Source organism: Acanthopagrus latus, chromosome 22 (genome assembly GCF_904848185.1).
Source record: "Acanthopagrus latus isolate v.2019 chromosome 22, fAcaLat1.1, whole genome shotgun sequence".
Classification (NCBI taxonomy): Eukaryota; Metazoa; Chordata; class Actinopteri; order Spariformes; family Sparidae; genus Acanthopagrus; species Acanthopagrus latus.
The window spans coordinates 675278-696660 of NC_051060.1; the positions used below are offsets into that span (position 1 = coordinate 675278).

The following is a 21383-nucleotide window of genomic DNA, read 5'->3' on the forward strand; positions in this document are numbered from 1 at the left end:
AATATGTGCAGTCTTTACTGATCTGACTGAGGCTCTGCTGTGTCAGAGCAACAGGATGTTTGTGCACTGAACACTGAGTTCAGTGTTTTAACCACAAGTTTCATATAATATCCATTATTGCTGACTTTGACAAAAAATAAAGACCTCTTATGGTTCACAGTGATGGATTACCTTTCTCTACCTTTCTCCAACAGTGTTGGTGTCTGTGGAATTTGTATTTCAGGCCATTAATTAATCCAATAGCTCTCTGGAAGGTAACTTTTCGGGAAAGGGTAAAGAAGCGTTTCACCTTTTGTGCAATTACAAAAGTACCCCTTGAGTATACTATCAAAGGGCCACTTCACCCAAAGTACAAAATATTCCCACTTACCTGTTTAGATGTCTAACTAGATAGATTGGTTTTGGTTTATTTGCCCATGTTTCAAGATTTCTGTCTGAGATTTGATGACACACATTGAAAAATATTCAACAGCAACAGCATGTTTTTACATGTCCCACTTTCTCTGAATAATTCAGTGTTTTTAAAGGTGGAGGAAGGTCCAATGGAAATCTAACCACTGTTGTCTGGAAAGGCTGCAATTAGAATTCACAAGATCTCAACCCAGTATCACAGCAGTTTGTGAAATAGTGATGGAATTTAATCGGTAGGATTCATGTACATGGGCACAAATGATCCATTTTTCTTTGTGACTTCATGGTGACTTAGATTTTAGATTAAAAGATGCCCTTTACAAACATTTTAAAAGCACTTTTATTTTTGAATTTTTTTGTTTTTAATCGAGCCTTTTAAAGCAGACCGTGCTCCAGGATTCAAGTCCAGTTACTGAACCACACCAGCACAATGGGGAACCACCCTTGGGTGACATCCAGTGGTGAACAGGAGCAGCATCAACTACAGATCAGACAGTAGCTGCAACACTCCCAACAACTACTGTAAACATGAAAGTGGTTGAGACAAAAGAGATTTTTATTATAATAGAGGATATAAAATAAATATACATGACTTTTTTTTCTCATTTAACAGTCATTTGTACAGTGAAGTTTGCTAAAAGCAGCTAAATAAATGTTTTCTTTTTTATTTTCCTGCGCTGAGCTATTGCTGCCTTATGTGTAAATGCTATGAAAAGAAAATACATTTAGGCAATATGTATATTTCAAACCTCACACACACACACACACACACACACACACACACACACACACACACACACACACACACACAATACAGAGAGAATGTAGAAGTGTGGACAGACGCCCCAATCCTGCAAAGCATTCTGCTGATGTAGATTACCGAGAGCTTCGGAGAGTAAAGTTCCTGTAGATCTATTAAAAAATGTTTAATGAAATAAGATTTAAAACATTAAGTTTCTTCCACAGTAAGGAACCTCTTACCAAAAGATGTTCTGATGGGAGAGAGGATTCTTGTAACCATGTTTTGCGACACAAGTCAAACAAAGCTTGTTACTTGAATGGCACAACAGGCACTGAAGGCATCGCAGAGACGCTGACTTGCAGAAGAAGCGTCTGTCTGTCTGAACGAGCTGTTCTGAGAGGACGACAAATTAAGTGCTTATGTTCTCCATGGGAAAAAGACAGGCACATGCAATACTACCAAAAAGGAGGAAATATGGAAGCAACCTAGAGGTGAACTAGATTTAATATAGGCGTGTACTAATGTGTGTCTGTCCACATCTACACACGCAGAGGAGCATCATCTGCCTTACAACTTTCATAGCACTGTCAACTTTAGTGTCTAAAGCGAGACATTAAAAAAACATTAAATACTTTTTTTATTTACCACTAAATATTTGAGCAACAACAGTGCATTAAAAGACAATTATTGTATCAATATCTCAATGACAAATTCTTAAAGTGTTTTTTATGTACAGCATTTCAAAACATACTTATAACTTCAGTAATGTGTGAGGACAATATCTATTAAAAGAGAAAGTAAGAGTGAAACCTCCATTGTTTGCAGTCTCTAGAGATGAGACACAACAAACTGAAAAAAATGTATATCTTTAGCTGCTAGCTTACACATCCGGTAACACTTTATAAAAAACATCATTCATCTACATGAAATTTAAAATGAATTAGAATGTAGTTAAAGGACAAGTTCACACAAAAATGTGTTAATTCAGACATTATCTAGTCACCCTCATGCTGATGGAAAGTCAGGTGAACACATTAAAAAACAACTGAATCAAAAACATAGAGTGACACCATACAGCTTGTCCAGTGTAATCTAAGTCTCGAATAGCCAGGAGATCTCAAATTGACGTGAGAAGTTATTTACACTTTTACACTTTATACTTCACTGTTAGCTGAAGTTGGCAGTTGTTTAGCAGAATGCTACAACTCTGTTTTGCTGTGAAGCTCCAGAACTGTTCTGTGGAGTTAACACTTCACCTGACTTTATATCATCAGGAGGAGAGGATGAATTTATATCATCAGGAGGAGGACTTTATATCATCAGGAGGAGGAGAGGAGGACTTTATATCCTCAGGAGGAGGAGAGGAGGACTTTATATCCTCAGGAGGAGGAGAGGAGGACTTTATATCATCAGGAGGAGGAGAGGAGGACTTTATATCCTCAGGAGGAGGAGAGGAGGACTTTATATCATCAGGAAGAGGAGAGGAGGACTTTATATCATCAGGAGGAGGAGAGGAGGACTAATTATAGATTTGTGTGAATGTATCCTTTCAAAGTTATGTCATTGTTAACAAACAATGAAATGCTTTATAAACCATATATTGAGCACTTATGTATTGTAAAGTTACAACTGATGTTGATAATACTTTGTAAATGGTTAATAAATACTGTGTAGCTGATCTATAAACATTATTTGGCTGGCCCTTTTAAAGTTGCAGCTGATGTTGATAAACCTTTACGATTGTTTAACAGATGGTTTATAAAACAGTTTAACATTGACAAAACTATCTAAAAAAATGAATTAACCATACGTTTAACATTACTTTATAGTTTTTGAAGTGTTACCTCACGTGGTGTAAATAACAAATTGCTACATACAAATGACAAAAAATGAGGAAAAAAAGAGGCCATAGACCCAGAGAGCTAACAGAGGAGGCATGATAATACCAACAACACAAAATAATATTTTAAAAATCCTGAACAAATTCCCATGACATCTTTAGAAGACGAGCAACTACAAAAAGGCACCATCCACACAAATAAAAACGTGGATTTATATAATTCCTGTACAAACAATGACACTGTGGAATATCTGCAAGACAAACCAACCACGAGAAGCCGGTGAGAGATCCCAAACGACGGCATCACCTTTCATTCTACTGTACAATGAGGTGGCGTTAACACATTCAGTAACTAGACATGATTTCTCATGAAGTGCGAGCATATAGAGAGGAAGTTACTCCAATCGAACAAGAAATATGGTCTAGTGATGTCTGCTTTGTCTGGCAGAGGTCCCTTTCTATAGCTACTATAGTTAAGGCAGAGGAAAGATTAAAAAATTGGTAATATTCATAGATGTATGGAAATAATAAATATGATTGTATTCTTTCCATATATATGCATTTCTTTACAATAATTCATTTAGAGTACATTTCAAAATGCTGTGAAAAAAGGACCTAAGCACTGTCTTGGAGTGTTGTCTACTCAGTATTACATAAGGAATGACACATATCACCCATCAAAATATAATAAAAGCTGTCAACTGCAAAACCTAAGCAGCCTAAATGAAAGCTTGAGTCTGGGTTGTTTTTTTTTTTTCTTTTGCATAGGAGTTGTCTGACAGGAATTTGTCTCTCACTGGAACCTCACGCTCAATAATACTTGTGACACCTCGCTTATGTGGAGAGAGTAATTTACAACAAAGTGTTTTTGTGTCTCCTTGCTGCTACTCAGTTAAATGTCTATATAAACACACTGAAGACTGGGAGGAGAAAACCTTTGAATAGCTGCTGGTTTTGATCCCCATCACATATACGTGAACAGACTGTCTCTCCCTGGATCTGCCTGCCAGACTGTCAGAACAAGAGAGAAGACAAGATGAACCAGAACACTACAGCATCACACACTGAGAGGGGCTCATTCCCAGAATGCATTGCAGGGACATTTTGGGTGGATATTCATTACCTGAAGCTTGTCTTTAAAGGTGTAGCATGTATGAATTGGACACCCTGTGCATTCATACTCCAGTCCAATGGAGGGCAGCATACCACCAGATTAATTGTTAAGTTTAGCTGCCATTAGACAGTTTTGTCAGTTAGCATTGCAGCCAGCAGCCCAGACTGGGAGCTCAGAGTAGTGGGGGAGTGGCTGTGATTACACTGCTACCACAAGAGCCTTGACCGGTGACGGGCTGGAATTAGCTGGTTAGCATGCTATCTTCAGCAGGTATGTATCATATCTGTAACAATGCCTTACCATCATAACATCAAAAATGTTCTTTATTTTAGTACATTTTTCAATGTTGTCAACTAAAATTCTTACATATTGCACCTTTGAAGCAACCTTTGGTTTTTGTTTTTAATTAACAACTGTGTGTGGGGTCACTTCCAGTGATAAACCTGGAGAATTATCACCTGACTCTACAGTTCTCCTCAGATCTCAGATCAGGGTGTTTTAACCTCTTGTAGCGTGTTGTTTTGGTTTTCAAGCCCACACACTCTAACTGTTTTCTGTGGAAAAACAAGCTGCCTACCAAATGGCAGGTGGACAACTTTAGCAACTAGCTTCTGTATGCTATGACATATCTAGCGGCCAAAGAGTCAGGTACAGAATGCTCAGGAGTTGGAAACCAAAACTAGCTAAAAGGAAAGAGAATGTTGGCTGTAATGTTGCTTCAATCTGCTAGTTATACAGATAAATCATTGTTTGCTAAATCATTAGCAACACCAACTTCACAGAGAGCTGAAGTCAAACCAAAACTTTTGGGTTCTGTTCCACTGATAAGAAAAGATTCTTCTATGTCAGACATATATGCTCATATAGGCTATATTTGTCAATTCTTGTGTTAGGGAATAAATATATTAGTATGAATTGCATCTATCAATGTAGAGATGAAATGTGTTTGTTGAAATGCACTCTTTTTTGCTGGGAGTACAAATCCAGCCTGGCAACATTACATGGGACGCAAACATATCTACATGTCCAAATAAGGGTGTTCAGGTTTTTTTAATCTGACTGCATATTGTTGTTCAGGTCAAATTTCCATATGTTTTTCTATATGCTCAACGTGTCTGTTTCTCTATCATGAAGGAAAAGGCCATATAGAGTACAGGTAGCTGAGATCAAAACAAAATTCAAACAATATATTAGAACACAAATATATACCATATTCTATTAATGACATAAAGTATCGATGGCTGATGTACCTGCTGCTGCAGCACTGGTGTATTTTTACATGAGCTGTATTGTGTATTGTATTGTGAGCTGTATTGTTGTGGTTTTGTATGTATTCAAACAAATTAATCTTTGTTCAACTAAAAGGTTACAAAGGTTTAAACTTGTAATAGTTTCTAAAAGTGCTGTTGTAGGTTGTTGTCTTACAATTTACACAGAATATGAACAGTAAAGCCTAGATCTGTACTTCATGTTTTCAGACAGACCGGTGACAGAACAGAGGCTACCCCGGATGTGAGATCATGACCTCAGCTCTCTGTAAAGTGATAATGTGTCAACTTAAGGGATTAAAACATTTCTTAAAAAGAAAATGTGATGTATGTGTTTTCTTAATTCAGAATTAAACTCTTGCCATGTTCCTGATTAAAGGGTCAGGATTTGTTTTTGCTTTGCAAAAGTGGAATAGAAAGTGAAAACTTTTAGCAGAACTGACAGCTTAGCTGCTGTAGAGTAAAAGCCAGTGGAACCAGGCAGCAGGGCACACTGAGGAGTCATTCACAAGATTTGGCAGAAAGATTCTCCTTCTTGGAACTGAGACACATCCTAGTATCAAGGAATGAACCAGAAGCTTTATGGGAGATGCAATAATGATCAGTCTAGGCTGTAAGTCATGCAGATGGCTTCCTCAGCATCAGAAGTTTTGGACACATCAGTTTTACACTGAAACACCCATCTTTGGATGGTGTGGTGAAAATTAACTGGGGAAAAAAAATCTACACATCTACTTATAATTGCAGTATCCGGACAGAGGCTGTTCTCTTTTCAGCCACAAGGTGTCAGTGTTTCCTAATACCACAGCTAACACTTCTGCCAGAGAGAGCTCTTTTCTTTCCCTGTGTCTACATCTTTACCGGAGCCAACACAGTTACAGTTACAGTTGAGTCATCGGGTGCATTCTTTAATACAACCTGCACAGTGACTGTTCATGTGACTGAGCAGGACCAGTGAGGATGGAGCAAGTTGTGGGAAAGGAAAAAAAGAGAGGTGGGGTGGGAGACTGCAAGCCTCACTCTGAGGCTGGTGGTTAAGGAAAAATAATAACACAGCAATGTAAAAATGTTTTTTCAGAAAGTGATCTTTTAAGTACGTTCAGCTAAATGTACTATATGTAGTATTGTGGAATGGCCTGTTTCATAGTGTTATCAATAGGTTATATCTACCTTTAACACTATGAAAGCCCCCATATCAAAAATTACTTGAACTTGATAAAAGAAAATATAATTTAGTATCAGTACTGGAAATACTACAAATAACATTTGATTTTAGAGTATACTCAGTAGGCTGTAATATTCTTGCTGCAGTTATTTTATTATTATCATTTTTAAGAAATTCCTTTTTGTAAGAGAATAAAAGCTATAATGACGGCATGAGCAATGCTTTGTATCAAAACATGTCTAAAAGTAACTTAGATCAAATGCTTAAATGTGCAATATGTAAGACTTGGACACCCGTTGAATTCCTACTTCTAAGGTGCAGTATATCAACAGAGTAACAGTTCACTGCTGCTAACTGTCACTGACGTTAGCTTGTTGCTCAGTTTCCGCTGCAGCTACCGGTTCGGACCTAGAGCTTGGAGCACGGGGAGTGTTGGTGGTATTTGCTCCCCTAGCACAGGAGCTTTGGACCACCAGGCGAGGAACGTTTTCAGGCCTGGGACAGGTGGGGACCCAGCGGAGAATGCTGGCAGGGAATGTTATATCTTTACTTTCAACTGATAATATTCATAATTGTTTTGATTGTTTTAAACTAAAGTTATTACATACTGCACCTTTAAATGAATGTAGTTAAAACAATATTTCCCCTTGTAATGTAGTGCAGTACAAAGTATTACTGTGAAGTAGCATGACAGGGAAATACAAGAAAAAAGACATTTTGAGAAATTATGTTTCCAGTCTCTGTGCTAAACTAAGCTAACCGTCTGTAGCTATAGCTGAGAGTGGTGTCCATTAAAACTGAATCACCAAAGCTCCAAAATGTCAAGCTATTCTTTTGAGACTTGTTGGAGAGGATTTACACTGCACATTTACACCAATACGTAAGATTATTGTTGCTCCAGCCTCATTGGCATGTATTAAAGAACCCACCCCATCTTTGAACGTGTCTCTACACAATGTCTGCCTAGGGCTCTGTCAGAGGGTTCAAACAACAAAACTCACCCCACGTTTGTTCCAGCTCTTTGCAGATCAGTCAGTGCAGTTCTAGTCAATAAAAGGATAAACAACAAACAACATGCATAAAAAGTACTGTACACACACACACACGCACGCACGCACGCACACACACACACACACACACACTTACAGGGCATCAGTTATAACATTAAACCTTTAAAAAAACAATCTGACATCAGGCAGTAACAGTCTCAAGAAGCATATAAGGTGGGGCCATACTAGCTGCCCTGCACGTTTATGAGCATGTTCGTGGAAACCTTGAAAGTCTTGAAGGTCCACGATAAGATGGGTGTCAGAGTAAAGTGTCCACAGGCAGTTCCTGGGCAAGAAAACATTCCGGAGCTGCTGGCCACCAACGAGAGGCAACCTTCTGAAAATGCTATCATCATCAGAGGAAACAAAGCTTGGCTGTCAAATGTATCTTTTCTCTAAAGGTAGTGGAGTGAGTCAGAATATACAGAGCTTACAGTTGTAAAAAAAACAACTACTGTCTTGCTTTCCAAATCCAAATCTAGATAAAGAGAGGTCTTAATATAGAAACCCTTTAATAAGAAGATTGAGTTAAATTGCGCATTTAATATTTCCCTGCAATTTCATCAGCTCAACAGCTGATTTTTTCTGTGTAGAAACATGTGACTGTCTGATTTTCTTAAAAGGACGGGGGTTTACTCAAACACGTTCAGCTTTTCTTTTGATTATCAAGGTCATATTACAGTAGAGATGACAGTAAAGGGCTATTCCTCCTGTGTTTCCTTTCATCCGATTGCTTCCATATAGGACAATATTTACAATGACATCAACTATCAAGGTAAACTTGAAAACTCTAGCAAATAAGTGAGAAAAAAAATCAAATAGAAAAAGGTGCTATATAATGTACATATATGAACACAGCTGCAATTCCTCCTCGTGAGGAATGTTACATCTGTAAGTGCCATGGTTCTGAGTCTGTGTGTGTGGCGCCTTCACACCTATTTTACATTATTTTCATTTGTTTTAGAAAGGGTTTACCAGCCCAACGAGGCAGAATGTCTTGATAGATGTTTTTGGTTCCTATATCTGTTCGCCTCCATGTTCCAGTGCTGTTGAAGGCTGTCATGAAAGAGGTCAAAGGCGAGGGAGGCTTGAAAAAGAGTTGGAATGATATAATGCACGGAGGGAGGTCCAAAGGTGTACGGTGACGTCTGGTTGAAGGATGAGGAGCTGACTCCTCTGCTGGTTCAGGAGTGACTGGGAGCCTCAGTAACGGTGGGTCTGGTGGGAGTACTGGGAGCTCTGCTGGGATGATGACGAGTATCCCATGGTGCTCTGGGGCTGAGTGGAACCTTGGACGTTGCTTTGGTAACCAAGGCGAGGGCCGGAGTGCTGATGGCAGAGAAAAAACACAGTAGTAGGCAGCTCAGTGATGCGACTTGCATTCAATTAAACTCAAATCCTTGATTTAAGAACATGCAGTTCTATATGGAGTGTGCAGTGGCCGGTAACCTCCCGACAACAAACTTCAGGAAGTGGTTGCTACTGCTGGTCACCACAAATAGCCGCAGCACGTAACTCTCAATATAGTCTCTTTATGTACTGACGAAACAAACAAGATACACAGTTTACTGCTTCAGAATCGCTGTAAAGCTTACCTAGGACAAAACCAGGCTCACTGTTTTCCTCTGCTTTCAGTCCTTGGACTAGATAAGGTAAATAGGTCCTAGCTCTAGCTTTATATTCAGTGTAAAGACAGAACATTGGTCTAATATCTAACTGCTGGCAACAAAGATAAACACTAAGTTACTTTAACCTTACTTCACTAGTTCCATTTAATGCTTCTGTCTTTTTTACTTCTGCTCCAATAAATATCAGAGGGAAACATTGTAACTTTTACTTATTTGAAAGCTTTAGTTACTAGCTACTTTTCAAACTACAATTTCACATAAAACATATGATAAGCTTGTAGAATGTGATGAGTAGGAGAGACATTACTCATGTTAACCTTTCACACATTTTATCAATGGCTCATAATTCCAAAAAACTAAATATTAGAGAGAATAACAACTTTTAAACCTCAATGTAGGCACAGTTTGATTTTCAAGGTAGATAGTTAGCTTTTTTCCAAATATTGGCGTTTTTCCTTTTTCTTTGTTTTTTTTCTCCAATTGCCGATGAAATAAATCTAAAGATGTGATACTTTAGCTCAACTGCTGCATCCCCTGCTGCGTTGCTCGGTGTCCTGCCAACAACACTATCGGATTGGTTATATGTCACAAGTGACAGGCTATCAACACAAATTAATCTGAATCTGCAAAGTAGCTAGTCAGTAAAGTCATCAAATAACTGTAGTGCCGAGGAAGTTTAAAGTAGCAGAATTAGGAAGTACTCGTGTAACTCAAAATTGTACTGACATTACAGCACTTGACTAAAGAAGTAGTTAGTTACATTCCATCACAGGTTTTACTTCATTAATTTCTAATGCAAATGTATGATGACAGATAATCTGTGTGTGTATCTGCTCCATCAGTCCCCTCTCTCTTACTGTGCGTTTTACTTCTGATACTGAACATTTAATGACATTCACTAGCAAGTGCATTGTGTGCCGATGTCTACAATCATTTCAATGATCTTGAAAATCAGTTGTTGTGGCGAAACTAGAGTTATAATCAGTGTTTATTACAAACACCTCTAAGTTTGACCAAACTGTTGTCCATAAGGCTTTGTCTAGTGAGACATCACCAGGGTTACTCAACTCTGCCTTGGTGAAAACAAAACATGACGAAGTTTGGGTTACAAACTGTTGCTGTGGAATATTAAAGACTGCCGTTAACCAGGTGGGAAGGATCTCATGTGATATGTGACTCATTTGGTGAACATTTAATGTAAGAACCAGCTAATTTTTGAGTCCAAGTGGAGTCTCAAGTTGTGAGTCGTCAAAAAATTTAAGATCCAATGATTTTCAAGCTTGACCCATTAAAGGTGAGGATTTCTTGGCCTCTGCTCATTCGATTTCCTCTTCGCCCCCAACGTTATGGAAGTGAAACTACTCTAAACTGTTAGGACTCTCATTCAAGATAAAATATGTTCACCAGCAAAGGAAAGGAGTTGAAAAGTGACCAAGTGTAAAGCTGGATATCCAAACTCACTGCTGCAATCAGTGGAGTCACAGGATGTGTGAAGACCGGGGACCTCAGCTGAACCGGTTACATGGCTACACTTCTTAGTTCAGGTCACATGTGCAACATTATGTCATTCAGGGAGAATGATTGGGCAGTGGTGCATGGTGGGATAGCCTGTGGTGCCTGGATCGATAAGGGGAAATATAGGACAGTGACGGTGCTAACGGACAGCTAGCCACCCTCCTGGTATGTCAGCCTGCTCCACTGGTGTATTTATACATCTGCTGAGGCCTCACAGCTTCCAGGTGTCTCAAATGCAGCCTCAGCCACTGCTATATATATCTATATGTGATATGTGTACATGTACGCCTGACAGTGTCGCCCCCATGTGGCCTCACACGCTCATACAAAGGCAGGAGAGGTCATTACAGTCACCTCTATCACACTGTGCTCTACAGTGCACTCACTGACACATGCTCTCTCTGGCCCTGCCCTTATTTCATCACACTCTCTCCACCACTCAGATATCTGCCTCTCTACGGCACTGCGCTAAGACTGAGCCAAAGATACAACACATGCCAGAGTAGAAAGCAGGCACCTCGGTGATTTGCTATCAGCTCTGTCAGCTGGACAATGTGGAATGTGCGGTCTTGTCAGTCAGCTAAGTGTTTGCTTCTGTCTGCTGTATCATACTGACTGTGTATGTGTGTATATATCTCCCTCAACAGATGCCAAACACACACATACACACATAGAATTAACTGCTGATATTCCATAACATCTGTCAACATCTGTAGAAATGTTCACCAAAGTTACACCTCCACTCCTGTCTGTTGTGCAGAGATGGTGAGGATGGATATACAACACAGCTACAGGAATGTCAAGTTAAGCATAAACAATAAATATCTATGACCTAACCAGGCTGCACACAACACTTTTCATTACTAGTTTAAGAGGCAAACGTTTAATCAGTCATTATGTTGTTATTAACTAAGTATATACAATATCCCAGATTCTTTGCTGATCTTCAAAATGGTTGTTTTGTCAGACTAACAGCACAAACCCCAAAGACGTTACGTTAACATGATATATAACAGAGGAATGTAGAAATTAGTTGTGGCTAAAAGTATTGTTATTGACTGTAACCATTCTAAGTTTGTTAGCTCAGCTGATGCAGTGTGTCCTGTGTCATTTTCCTGTTCATAAATGCAAATTGATGGACTGCTTGTCAAAGTGTGTTGTGCACACTATTTTAAGAACCAATTAAAGATAAGAAATGTGAGATAAGAAGTGGCTAAAACTGCACGACAGACGAAGACTTCACAAATGAGTGGCTACTGTTAGCTGTAGAATCTAGTCAGTATTAGGAAAAAACAGGCAACACTGTTATTGGAGTCAACTTAGTTACATATTTTGTGCTCATGCATATCTTTGCCTTCTCACTGTATTGACTTCTATGCTTCCAGCATCTTTAAGGATAAGACTGGGCTATATTATGTGTTTCTTAGTGTTAACAAATCATGTAAAGAGACATTCCATCATTCCATCTCGTAACACCTTTAGATGTCCGTACATTGTCTAGAGCTCTATTCCCCCATGCCCACTGGTTCCTAGTGACAAGTAAATCTGTCAAAGACTCAGGAATTCCCCAAAACAGGCCAACACTGTAGTGACATTAACTCAAAGAAAAGAACAGAGAAGTCATAGAGTTTTTTTTCCTGCAGATGAATCCACATTTGGTTTGCTGCTAGTATTTGCAGCAGTGGGAATGCAGCTGTGTATGGGGTAAAATCACAATTAACTACAGTGTGTGTTCAAGGTAAAGTGTCACAGAGTGGCTCATTGATGTGTTTTTAACAACACTTTTGGGCATCAGTGGATCACTGTGACACACAGGAAGAAGACAGACACACAATACTGTTGGTAGGATACCTTCCTGGCTGCTTTGGGTCAGCAGTAACAACTTCCCTCTGGAGTAAAACCTGTAAAAGCCCACTAACCTGGTACTCTGACTGTAGCACCCCAGTGCCTGAGGAGGCCCCAGAGGGCCCAATACGAGGTTTCTTGTTGGGGGGCCCTTGGTCCTGGCCGTGTTGTAAACCCCCACCGGTGGTGCCCCCCGTGGCTCCAGCCGTCCCATTGGTTTGGGCCGAGCTCTGCTGGGAGGGGGCCTGCTGGGCTGCTGTCTGCTGCTGGTTCTGGGCCTGAGTTTGGCCTGTCGTCTGCTGGTGCTGCTGGGTCTGGTTCTGCAGATGAACACACAGATAAAGGCTTAGCAAAGTGATTAAGTGACTGGAGGGAATGGGGGAATGTAATCTGATTTTTTAAAAAAAATGTGTGAAATCAGTTTGCTTACTTTCTTATAAGAGTCTTTTTGTTCAACCCTTTTCATCTTTATCCTACTATTTTCTGCTTCTCTGACCCACTTTCCAACTGAGATGTAATCTAACTTGGCAAAAACATCATAACCTCAAAACATCAAAATAAAGAAAAACTGAACATGAGACATAGAAACATTTATATCTCAGATGGCTCATTGGGGAGGGGGGGTTCTTGAGCGTACTGTGATGGTCATCTACCATCTGTTACACAAATGTTATCATACTTTAAAAAGAGGCTGGTCACACTGCAGACTTTTTTGACCAGAGATGTTTTTTAGGAATGTGCACTGCTCGCTCAGCTTTCCTTGGGACTGAGCCATGAGTGGAGAACACTCTCTCACCACATGTGGGTACAACTGGAACAACTGTATGTGCCTAAATAGTAGACTTGCAAATGACCAAATCATTGTCACCAGCAACGAGCCAAGAGAAATCACCATCTTAGGTGGCCTACTGGGTTGAGATTTACCTGATGATCAAAACATTTTCTTCACGTTAGTTGCATGAAAATATTAGCTACGCAGCTCTGGCGCATTTGGCTTTAAATTTTATCAATGTGTGACAGCCAAAATTTGGAACAACTAACCAAATGGTGTGAGTGAGATATTATCTATTACAGACATTAAAAAATAGATACAAATGTTGATGAAATTGAAGGAGGAGAACTGGGTGAAAGTTAATAATATTTTAGTATAAACGTACTATTTGTACAATGATTAATACTTTCACCTCAGTCTGTTACAGTAGCAGAAGCTTAGCCGCCTCTAACTTATTTGTTACATTTTGTTAAATTGGATTCAATTTGTGTCTTTGTTGCTCCTCTTTTCCTTCTCATGTGACTCTCGTGTGAAGCACTGCAAACACATCAGGTGATGCTTTCAGGACAGCAGCTGCTAATGTGATGCAGAAGCTGCAAGGGGAATTGTCAATCTCTGTCTCACTGCTCAATTTCCACTAAGATCGCACAACAGCAACTAAGAAGCCAATATGTAGTGGCTTTCTCGCATGCTGATCCCCGCCTCTCATAATGCAATGATGAGCCACAATCAGGAACTAAGGAATCAACAAGCTTTGTATCACCACAGTTTTGTTAGTATATGCAAATGAACAATGTTTGTATGTTTTGTGTTTGTTTGTGTGTAAACTACATTGTTTTTGTATCGTGACAAGCTGAAAAAAAAACTGATTAAACTGTAAAAGAAGGCAGTTCTGATTAAATATGAACCACAATTCCTGTTGATTGTCCATTTCCCTCCTAAAATATTTCAGGGACATATTTACTGTTGTGTTACTGTTAAGCTGTCATACCTTATTGTTTGTTACCAGCTGGACGCTTACTGGTTCCTGTTCCAAAGTGGACGCTGAGCCAAAACCAAGCACCACCCAACTGAACACGACTGACCTGACTACTTCACACATCAGTGGGAGTGATAATTGGGCTGGTGCATTCTGGTTGTTGTAGGTTGTTTGGCTTTTGTGCACAAGTGAATACCACAGCCGTTCTCTCTGTTTTCTCCAGTCATGTGGCACAAATTTAAAAAGTGTTTGGGTCTTTCTACTGCAAAAACATTTACATATAGTTAAAAGTATTTCTGCTAAATGTACTTAGTTTCTTTCCACCACTGGGCGCCAATCCTGGTGCACTGTCTCTGTCAGCTGAGATAACTCTGATAGGCTGCTGACTTCAGTCCCACTGTAACATTTATTTAATCTGTAACAAAATCTGCTCTTTTGTGGGTGGAATGTAAAACTGTCCACATACACCTGGCACACTGAGATGATCAAACTATCATCTAAATCACTGTACTTCTCTAAATGATCATCCTACGCTGCTGAAAAGCTCTAAAGCTAGCAAACTGTCAGACTGTACAACCAGCAATGCTCCCAGTAGACCTCACTGTGCACTGTGCAATACAACTCTACACATAACTCAATTTCATTTTGGTTTGCACCAACTGGGCAATTTTCATACCCATATTCATTGTTTGTTAATAACAATACACTGCCCACACTGTTTATCATTACACTGTTTATATTTGTACATATTATGTACATACAGTTCTATTTCTATTTCTTACCTTTTTATTATATTGTCTATTTTTTCTTTATTGTTAAATTGAACTGTCCTTTGGCTGCCTACAATTCCACTTCAGCATTCTACAATAAAAGCACAGAGCCTGAAACATAACTGGAGGTCTCTGTGGGAACGGACATGTCAGAGTCCTATATGACACACTGACAGTCAGTTGATGAGGTAAGAAAGCTCTTAGAACACAGCTGTGCTACAGCTAGAACGGTTAGTTCAGAAATCCACAGAAAAATAATCAACAACTCAACTTCATATCAGCATGATCGCTGAACATTCTCCAGTCACACTGTATCCAGTGTGAGGATTTGTTTGTTTTATATCATCACAAACTGTGAATATTCTGCTTAGAAAAGCTGTTTAGTTGAAGAGATATGGATTTAATAAAATCAACTGTCATCCAAAAATAACTGACACATTAATTGCTAGCTAATAGGCATGTATTGGAGCACAACTTTAAAAGATTTGACTGTAGCTGCTAAGCTCAAAGTGTTGGCAAGAATCCTACATCAGCTTGACTGTGCATTGAGGGTGTAAATAATCTCTGTTCATTTCAATCTGAGACCACAGGCTTCCAGAGACTTGGATTTATTGGACAAGCTGTATGGAGCGAAAATTAAAGTATCAAGTATAAAAGTATGGGTAAAAGTAAACTATACTTATACTACTACATATATACTGTATACTGTGGGTCAACTGATTATCGGCGTGGTCAATAATAAGATTAGATATTCACAATTTATTCATTTTCAAAATGAGTGTTTTTTAAAAAAAAAATCTGATTTCTGATGACACTTCTCTCTATATCGGCTCTGACGCTGTCTGCAATCTGCAAAATAACTATTTACTAAATGTATCAAATAAAAGTAGTTGAGTAAAAGAACACTATATTATCTCGAAGTGTAGTGCCTCTCTATAACTGACCCTACACTGCTGTAAATGTCTTTCACGCTCTAAAATATGGCCCTTTTTGTAAGCTGTTACTATATTCTTTTATTTGCTTTTATTTATTTATTTTTTTCTATTTATTTCATTTTGTGGGAGGAAGGCCCTATGTCAAGGAATGTTCTACTCTGTGTAACAGGAGAAATAAATAAAAAGTTATAAAAGCAAAAAAGCAAAACGTTTAATAAGTATGAGTACTTCAAAATTGCACTGAGTACTTGAGTTAACGTACTTAGCTACATTCCTTCATGGGTTCTTCCAATATATTAATTGGCAATGACAAACTACAATATGCTATGAAGGATCAAAAATCAATTATTTTGTGTGTAGGCACTGCCATCACATTAATCAGTGTTGGAATCATAGAACACACATCACTTTACCATTTCAACATGTTGCAGTAACATTTGAAACTATTGGTCTTCAGCTATAAGAGTTCACTTAGATCAGTGATGAAGCCTGAGTATTCTCTGTAGTCTGGGTATAACTCCAAAGTATTTTTCACACACCACTACAGTATGTGTCTGTGTTCTGACAGCTTGTATGCAATACCAAAATGAAAAGGCCATTGGACATGATAGTTACCTTCTCTGTTTTCTCCTCTGGTTCATCTTCATTTAAAAACTCTCGTTTTGGATAGGGGATCTGACACCCAGCAAACACACTGGAGGCAAGCACAGACAATCAGTCATTTAGATGTTTCTGCATTTACAATCTGTGACACTCTTGATTCCACTATACCAAATCAAATCAAAGGACAAACACAGGGTATAATTCCCTGTACTAAGACGATCTAAGTGATCTAAGAGGCCTCTTCAGTTCTAACTAACTGGAGGGGAGCTGCAGGCCTTTAAACTCTGTGTGCGAGTGTGAGAGTTGTTAAGGACTGTGAGCCCTGAGTTTCATGGCCCCGTTCCATATGGCCCCGTCCATACGGAAACGCTGTTTAGTGGAAACGCATGTTTTGCATCGTTTTGACCGATCATCCACATGGATCCTATAAACGCAACGCCTGAAAACGCACTTTTTTGAAACCGGGTCTCAGGGTGGAAAAATCTGAAAAAGCAGTCCTTGTGTTTTTGTGTGGACAACAAATCCTCACACTTTCCGAAACAATGACGCCATCGCCATCGCCCCACCCCTCGACATCTAGCCTTCGACCTCTGACCCCGTGACATCTCATAACAATAACAACAACAATGGCGGACTAGTGCTTGTGTTCGTGTTTCTTGCAACTTACTCGCCTTGTTGTCGAGTGTGAGTCGCAGCAGCAGTTCGACCTCATTATCAGTCCACACAAACGATTCTGATTTCCTTGCACTAGCCATTTTCGTCTTCTTCTCGTTGTGTTCGGTTTCTCCGTCTACTGTCTGTTTATATACAGCGTGCAAGCTTTATGGGCATTCTCCGTCTCTTCTTCTCCATTTTTGGTGAATTTCAAGTGCCAACTATAGGCTGGAATATGGGGAGGAGATTGTTTTGGGATGTGTGGACTAGGCCTCAGGGCTCATCCACACATATAATAATGATCTTTTTTCCTGAGACCTGGTTTCAAAAAAGTGCGTTTTCCGACACTGGACGATCAACCAAAACGATGCAAAAATGTGCGTTTACACAAAAGCGTGTTTCTGTGTGAATGGCCTCTCGGAATCAGAGCTTAACAACCATTCACACCTAGGCACACCTAGCTCTAGCAACCCACATAAGGCCGGTTAAATCAGTGACCCACACGTGGCCTTAACAACTCTGTAATGACACTGCCAAGCAGAGTTTAAAAGCCTGCAGCTCCCCTCCAGTTAGTTAGAACTGAAGAAGCCTCTTGGGATGAGAGCTGAAACTGGCTAAAGCTACTGAAATACGTCCAGTTGGCAGCACTTAGATTTAGCATGACCTGGATGACTGAGAACCTTCATCAACATGCACTTTGAGGAGAAAATCACTTCGGCCTGTTTTTCTTTTGCTGAATCCAAAGTTTACTAAGGCTCACTCAGTGGTTGGTAAGGGGTCCTCTAGGAAGTACGGGTCCTGCAGTGCCTGCTCTGATGTGATTCTTTTGGTGGGGTCCATGGTGAGGAGTTTCTGGAGCTGAAGGCAGAACAGGATAACACAGTGTTACAAGGTAATGTTTTCATAGTTCAGCATTGTTAAGTTTAGGTCAGAAAGTCAAAATTCAGTGAAGTTTTTTACAATTTAAATCAAGTCTCCAGCTACTTCAGTTGCTCCAGAAATGTTCTGTGGATTACAACACTTCACCTGACCTTCCATCAGCATGAGGGGTTAGAGTAGATAATGACCGAATTTTCATTTTTGAGTGAACAGTTCCATTAAGGGGCAGATCAGAAGTGATTTATATGTGAACTGACCTTACAGGACTTCATACTGTTGTACTTTTTTATATGTGGCAGACCCTGCCGCATTTATAGCTTCAAACACTGGATCTTATTTTCTATAAGTTTGTATTATTACCTTTAAGAGAATTTGTATCCTTTTTTGACTTCAGAATTACAATGCCTGAATATATTCGGAATACGATAAAGATAAGATACCAAAATCAACTATAACAAACCTTACAACTAAAATAGAATAGAAAATAAAATTAAAAAAATATTTTTTCTCACCATATCATCACTGTCATTGCTTGTCAAGTTACTGAGAGTACTTTTTTATGTTTATGTATGTTTCTGTATCATTTTTCAGCTGCTGTTCAGTAGTTCTAACAGTTCCCAGGCTCCCTCAGAGTCTTCCTGCAGGTTTCTGTCCAGTATCATCCTGTGCTGCAGTTAACAGTGTCACATCACTTAATGCAGGCCATAATATTATAACATTCTCTCATTTATCTTCATGACTGTAACGATTCCTTAAACGCTTCCCATATAAGTCAGGGATCATCTACGTTTTCATTCTTCATGGCAAACCATTCCCTCTGCATGTCTGTCATATTTTCTATATATTTCAAATGTCCAAATGCCACCAATGATATAATGATAGTCAATTCATTATGTTTATGGGACTTGAAGCCTTGTGTTGTGACATTCTTCATTCTTTTCTCTATCAATGCTTGTGTGAATGAGACATGTCATTGTCCTCATCCTGTAACATCCTGTTTGTCATTCCATATCGTATTTTCTCTTTAATCCGTCTGTGTTAAAACTTGCGTGTCCTGTTGTTTAATTCCTGTCCCTGCATGTCTCCTGCCATCTCAATCATCAACACCTTCTTCCCATAACGCACCTGGTCTTGGAACATGCCAATCCCTGAATGTTTTATTTGGCTCAGACTGAGCTTTGATGTATGACTACCTGGTTTTCCACTCCACTTCACGCCTTGTTTTTTTTTTCTCTGAGTCTCTGTACTTCTGACTGCATTACACACCACTTGGTTCATTAATAATCATTCAACAACAGCCAGTTACATCACATTTAAAACAAACACAATAATACCTAAATGTGATGTATTACGTATTGGCTTTTATCTCTTTTTGAAATGATGTGGGCTTTTAGTGTTAAGTACAGGTCATATCTTAATCCAGTTATACTTAGGATTGCTTACAGTATTGATTAGGGGTGTCATGATTCTCCAAATCCTCGATTCGATTACATTTCCGATTCTAAGGTCACAGTTGGATTAGATTCTCATTTTTTACATCCATTTTTTTTAAAAGCACAGGTTGCTATGCCATTTTTTACTAGACATTTATGCAATATAATATCTGACCGTTGTTCGCAAAGTACCACACTACATTGTAAAATTCAAAACATTTATTAACAACATAATGTAACAATGACTTATATTTTCAATTGGAAATCAATTTCAATTGATTGATTCAGTCAATTGGAAACTTTAACAAAATAACTTGCCATCTAGTTTCTCCAGAGCTTGCAAACTGTGTTTTTTTTGTCGACAACGCGAACACTGTCAACAACTCACTGGAAATCTAAAATACTTCTACACTGGCGACTTCAGTGAAAGAGGAGGGGGTTCAAGTTCTGTCTATGGGCCTCCTGCATCTGCAGTTGCTATTGTTGTAAGAGTGGCATAGCCCCTTTAGGAATATGGCGGTGTGCGTGCGTAAGGTGCGTAAGGTGTGAGTGGGCTAGCGAGAATGAGGGAGCATAAGTACGTGCGGACAGTGAATGAATGGGAGAGGAAGGAGAAGCGAAAGGAGTAGCAGTAGTAGCGACAGCAATTAAGTGTACAATATAGGCTGCAGTTTGGCTGTGAATAAAGGCAACGGCTCCTCCAGATACAGCAAAGCTCCCTGGTATTATTTTCTGACCAAAACGTGAAAGTGGTTCATCCCGAAGATAAACACAAACCCACAGGAAATCATCTCCCCTGTGCTTCCCGACCATGGTCTGGGAGCCGAACAGGAATGGTATAACACCATGCTATCGTTTGGCTGGCTGTAGCTAATAGCTACTGGCTTAGCCAGTAGCTATTAGCATTCGGCATTCCTTGTACTGGCTTAGCTAGTAGCTAAGTTAGAGGAGGTTGACTCGCAGCACTTCAACACTTACCGTGTGTGTTTTTTTCCACTTGGCTAGCCGACCGGACGTGACATGAGGGTGTGCCAGCATCAACGATCCCATTTTTTTAATTCGAAGTTCAAGATTGTGACTTAATTTTGGCCGATTTCAATTTAAAGTCGAAATTGTGACATCCTTAATACTGATACAATAAGCTGTACTGAAGTGAGGTTTCTTTACGTCAATAAATAATGTCACTGTAATGTATTAACATTCAGTAGGTTTACATGCACACCTTAGTTGGATTACAGCCATAGTTCGACTATGCTACTCAATCAGACAACTGCAGTTGTCCAAGTATACAGTTGTCCGATTGAGTGGCACAGACGAACTATGGCTGTAATCCGACTAAGCTGTGCATGTAAACGCACTGTATTAGAAATCCGATCTGGTCCGATTTTAGTCAGACTAAGGTGTATACATGCATCTTAAAAATAACTAACCCAGTAATTTGGTTTTCTTGAGTGTCATGTAAATGCTAAAAGTGTCTGATTGAGGCTTTATTCCCCCTTGTAAGAAATTAGTTGGTCCCGCAAAAAGTTGTTTTCAGGCAGGAAGTGTGTAAAAGAATGTCCTGAAACAAAAAGAAAATCAACCAATCTGACTAGTCTCTCATTTAGCAAATACAGCTCAGTGTACAGTGTCTAGATCGGTTAGTAATAGATTATTTTGTTATCCTTTGTCATATGCACTCAACTGTTAAGACAAGGCTTATGTGTGTATGCACAGCTATCTGTGTGTGTGTGTGTGTGTGTGTGTATGTGTGTGTGTGTGTGTGTGTGTGTGTGTGTATA

The 21383-nt window shown here is 39.3% G+C and overlaps 1 protein-coding gene across 2 annotated transcripts in view; it reads right to left on the reverse strand.

Moving 5' to 3' along the window:
* Nucleotides 1–8769: 8769 nt before the first annotated feature.
* The window catches only part of cdk19 (cyclin-dependent kinase 19), a 73723-nt gene continuing 61109 nt past the window's right edge, over nucleotides 8770–21383 (reverse strand). For both annotated transcript variants that reach the window (XM_037087002.1, XM_037087001.1), the window contains exons 10-13: nucleotides 18051–18148; nucleotides 16649–16727; nucleotides 12652–12897; nucleotides 8770–8918 (exon numbers count right to left, since the gene is read on the reverse strand). In XM_037087002.1, coding sequence (XP_036942897.1) covers nucleotides 8793–8918; nucleotides 12652–12897; nucleotides 16649–16727; nucleotides 18051–18148 — 549 coding nt within the window. In that variant the 3' untranslated portion in view covers nucleotides 8770–8792. The remainder of the gene's footprint in view (nucleotides 8919–12651; nucleotides 12898–16648; nucleotides 16728–18050; nucleotides 18149–21383) is intronic.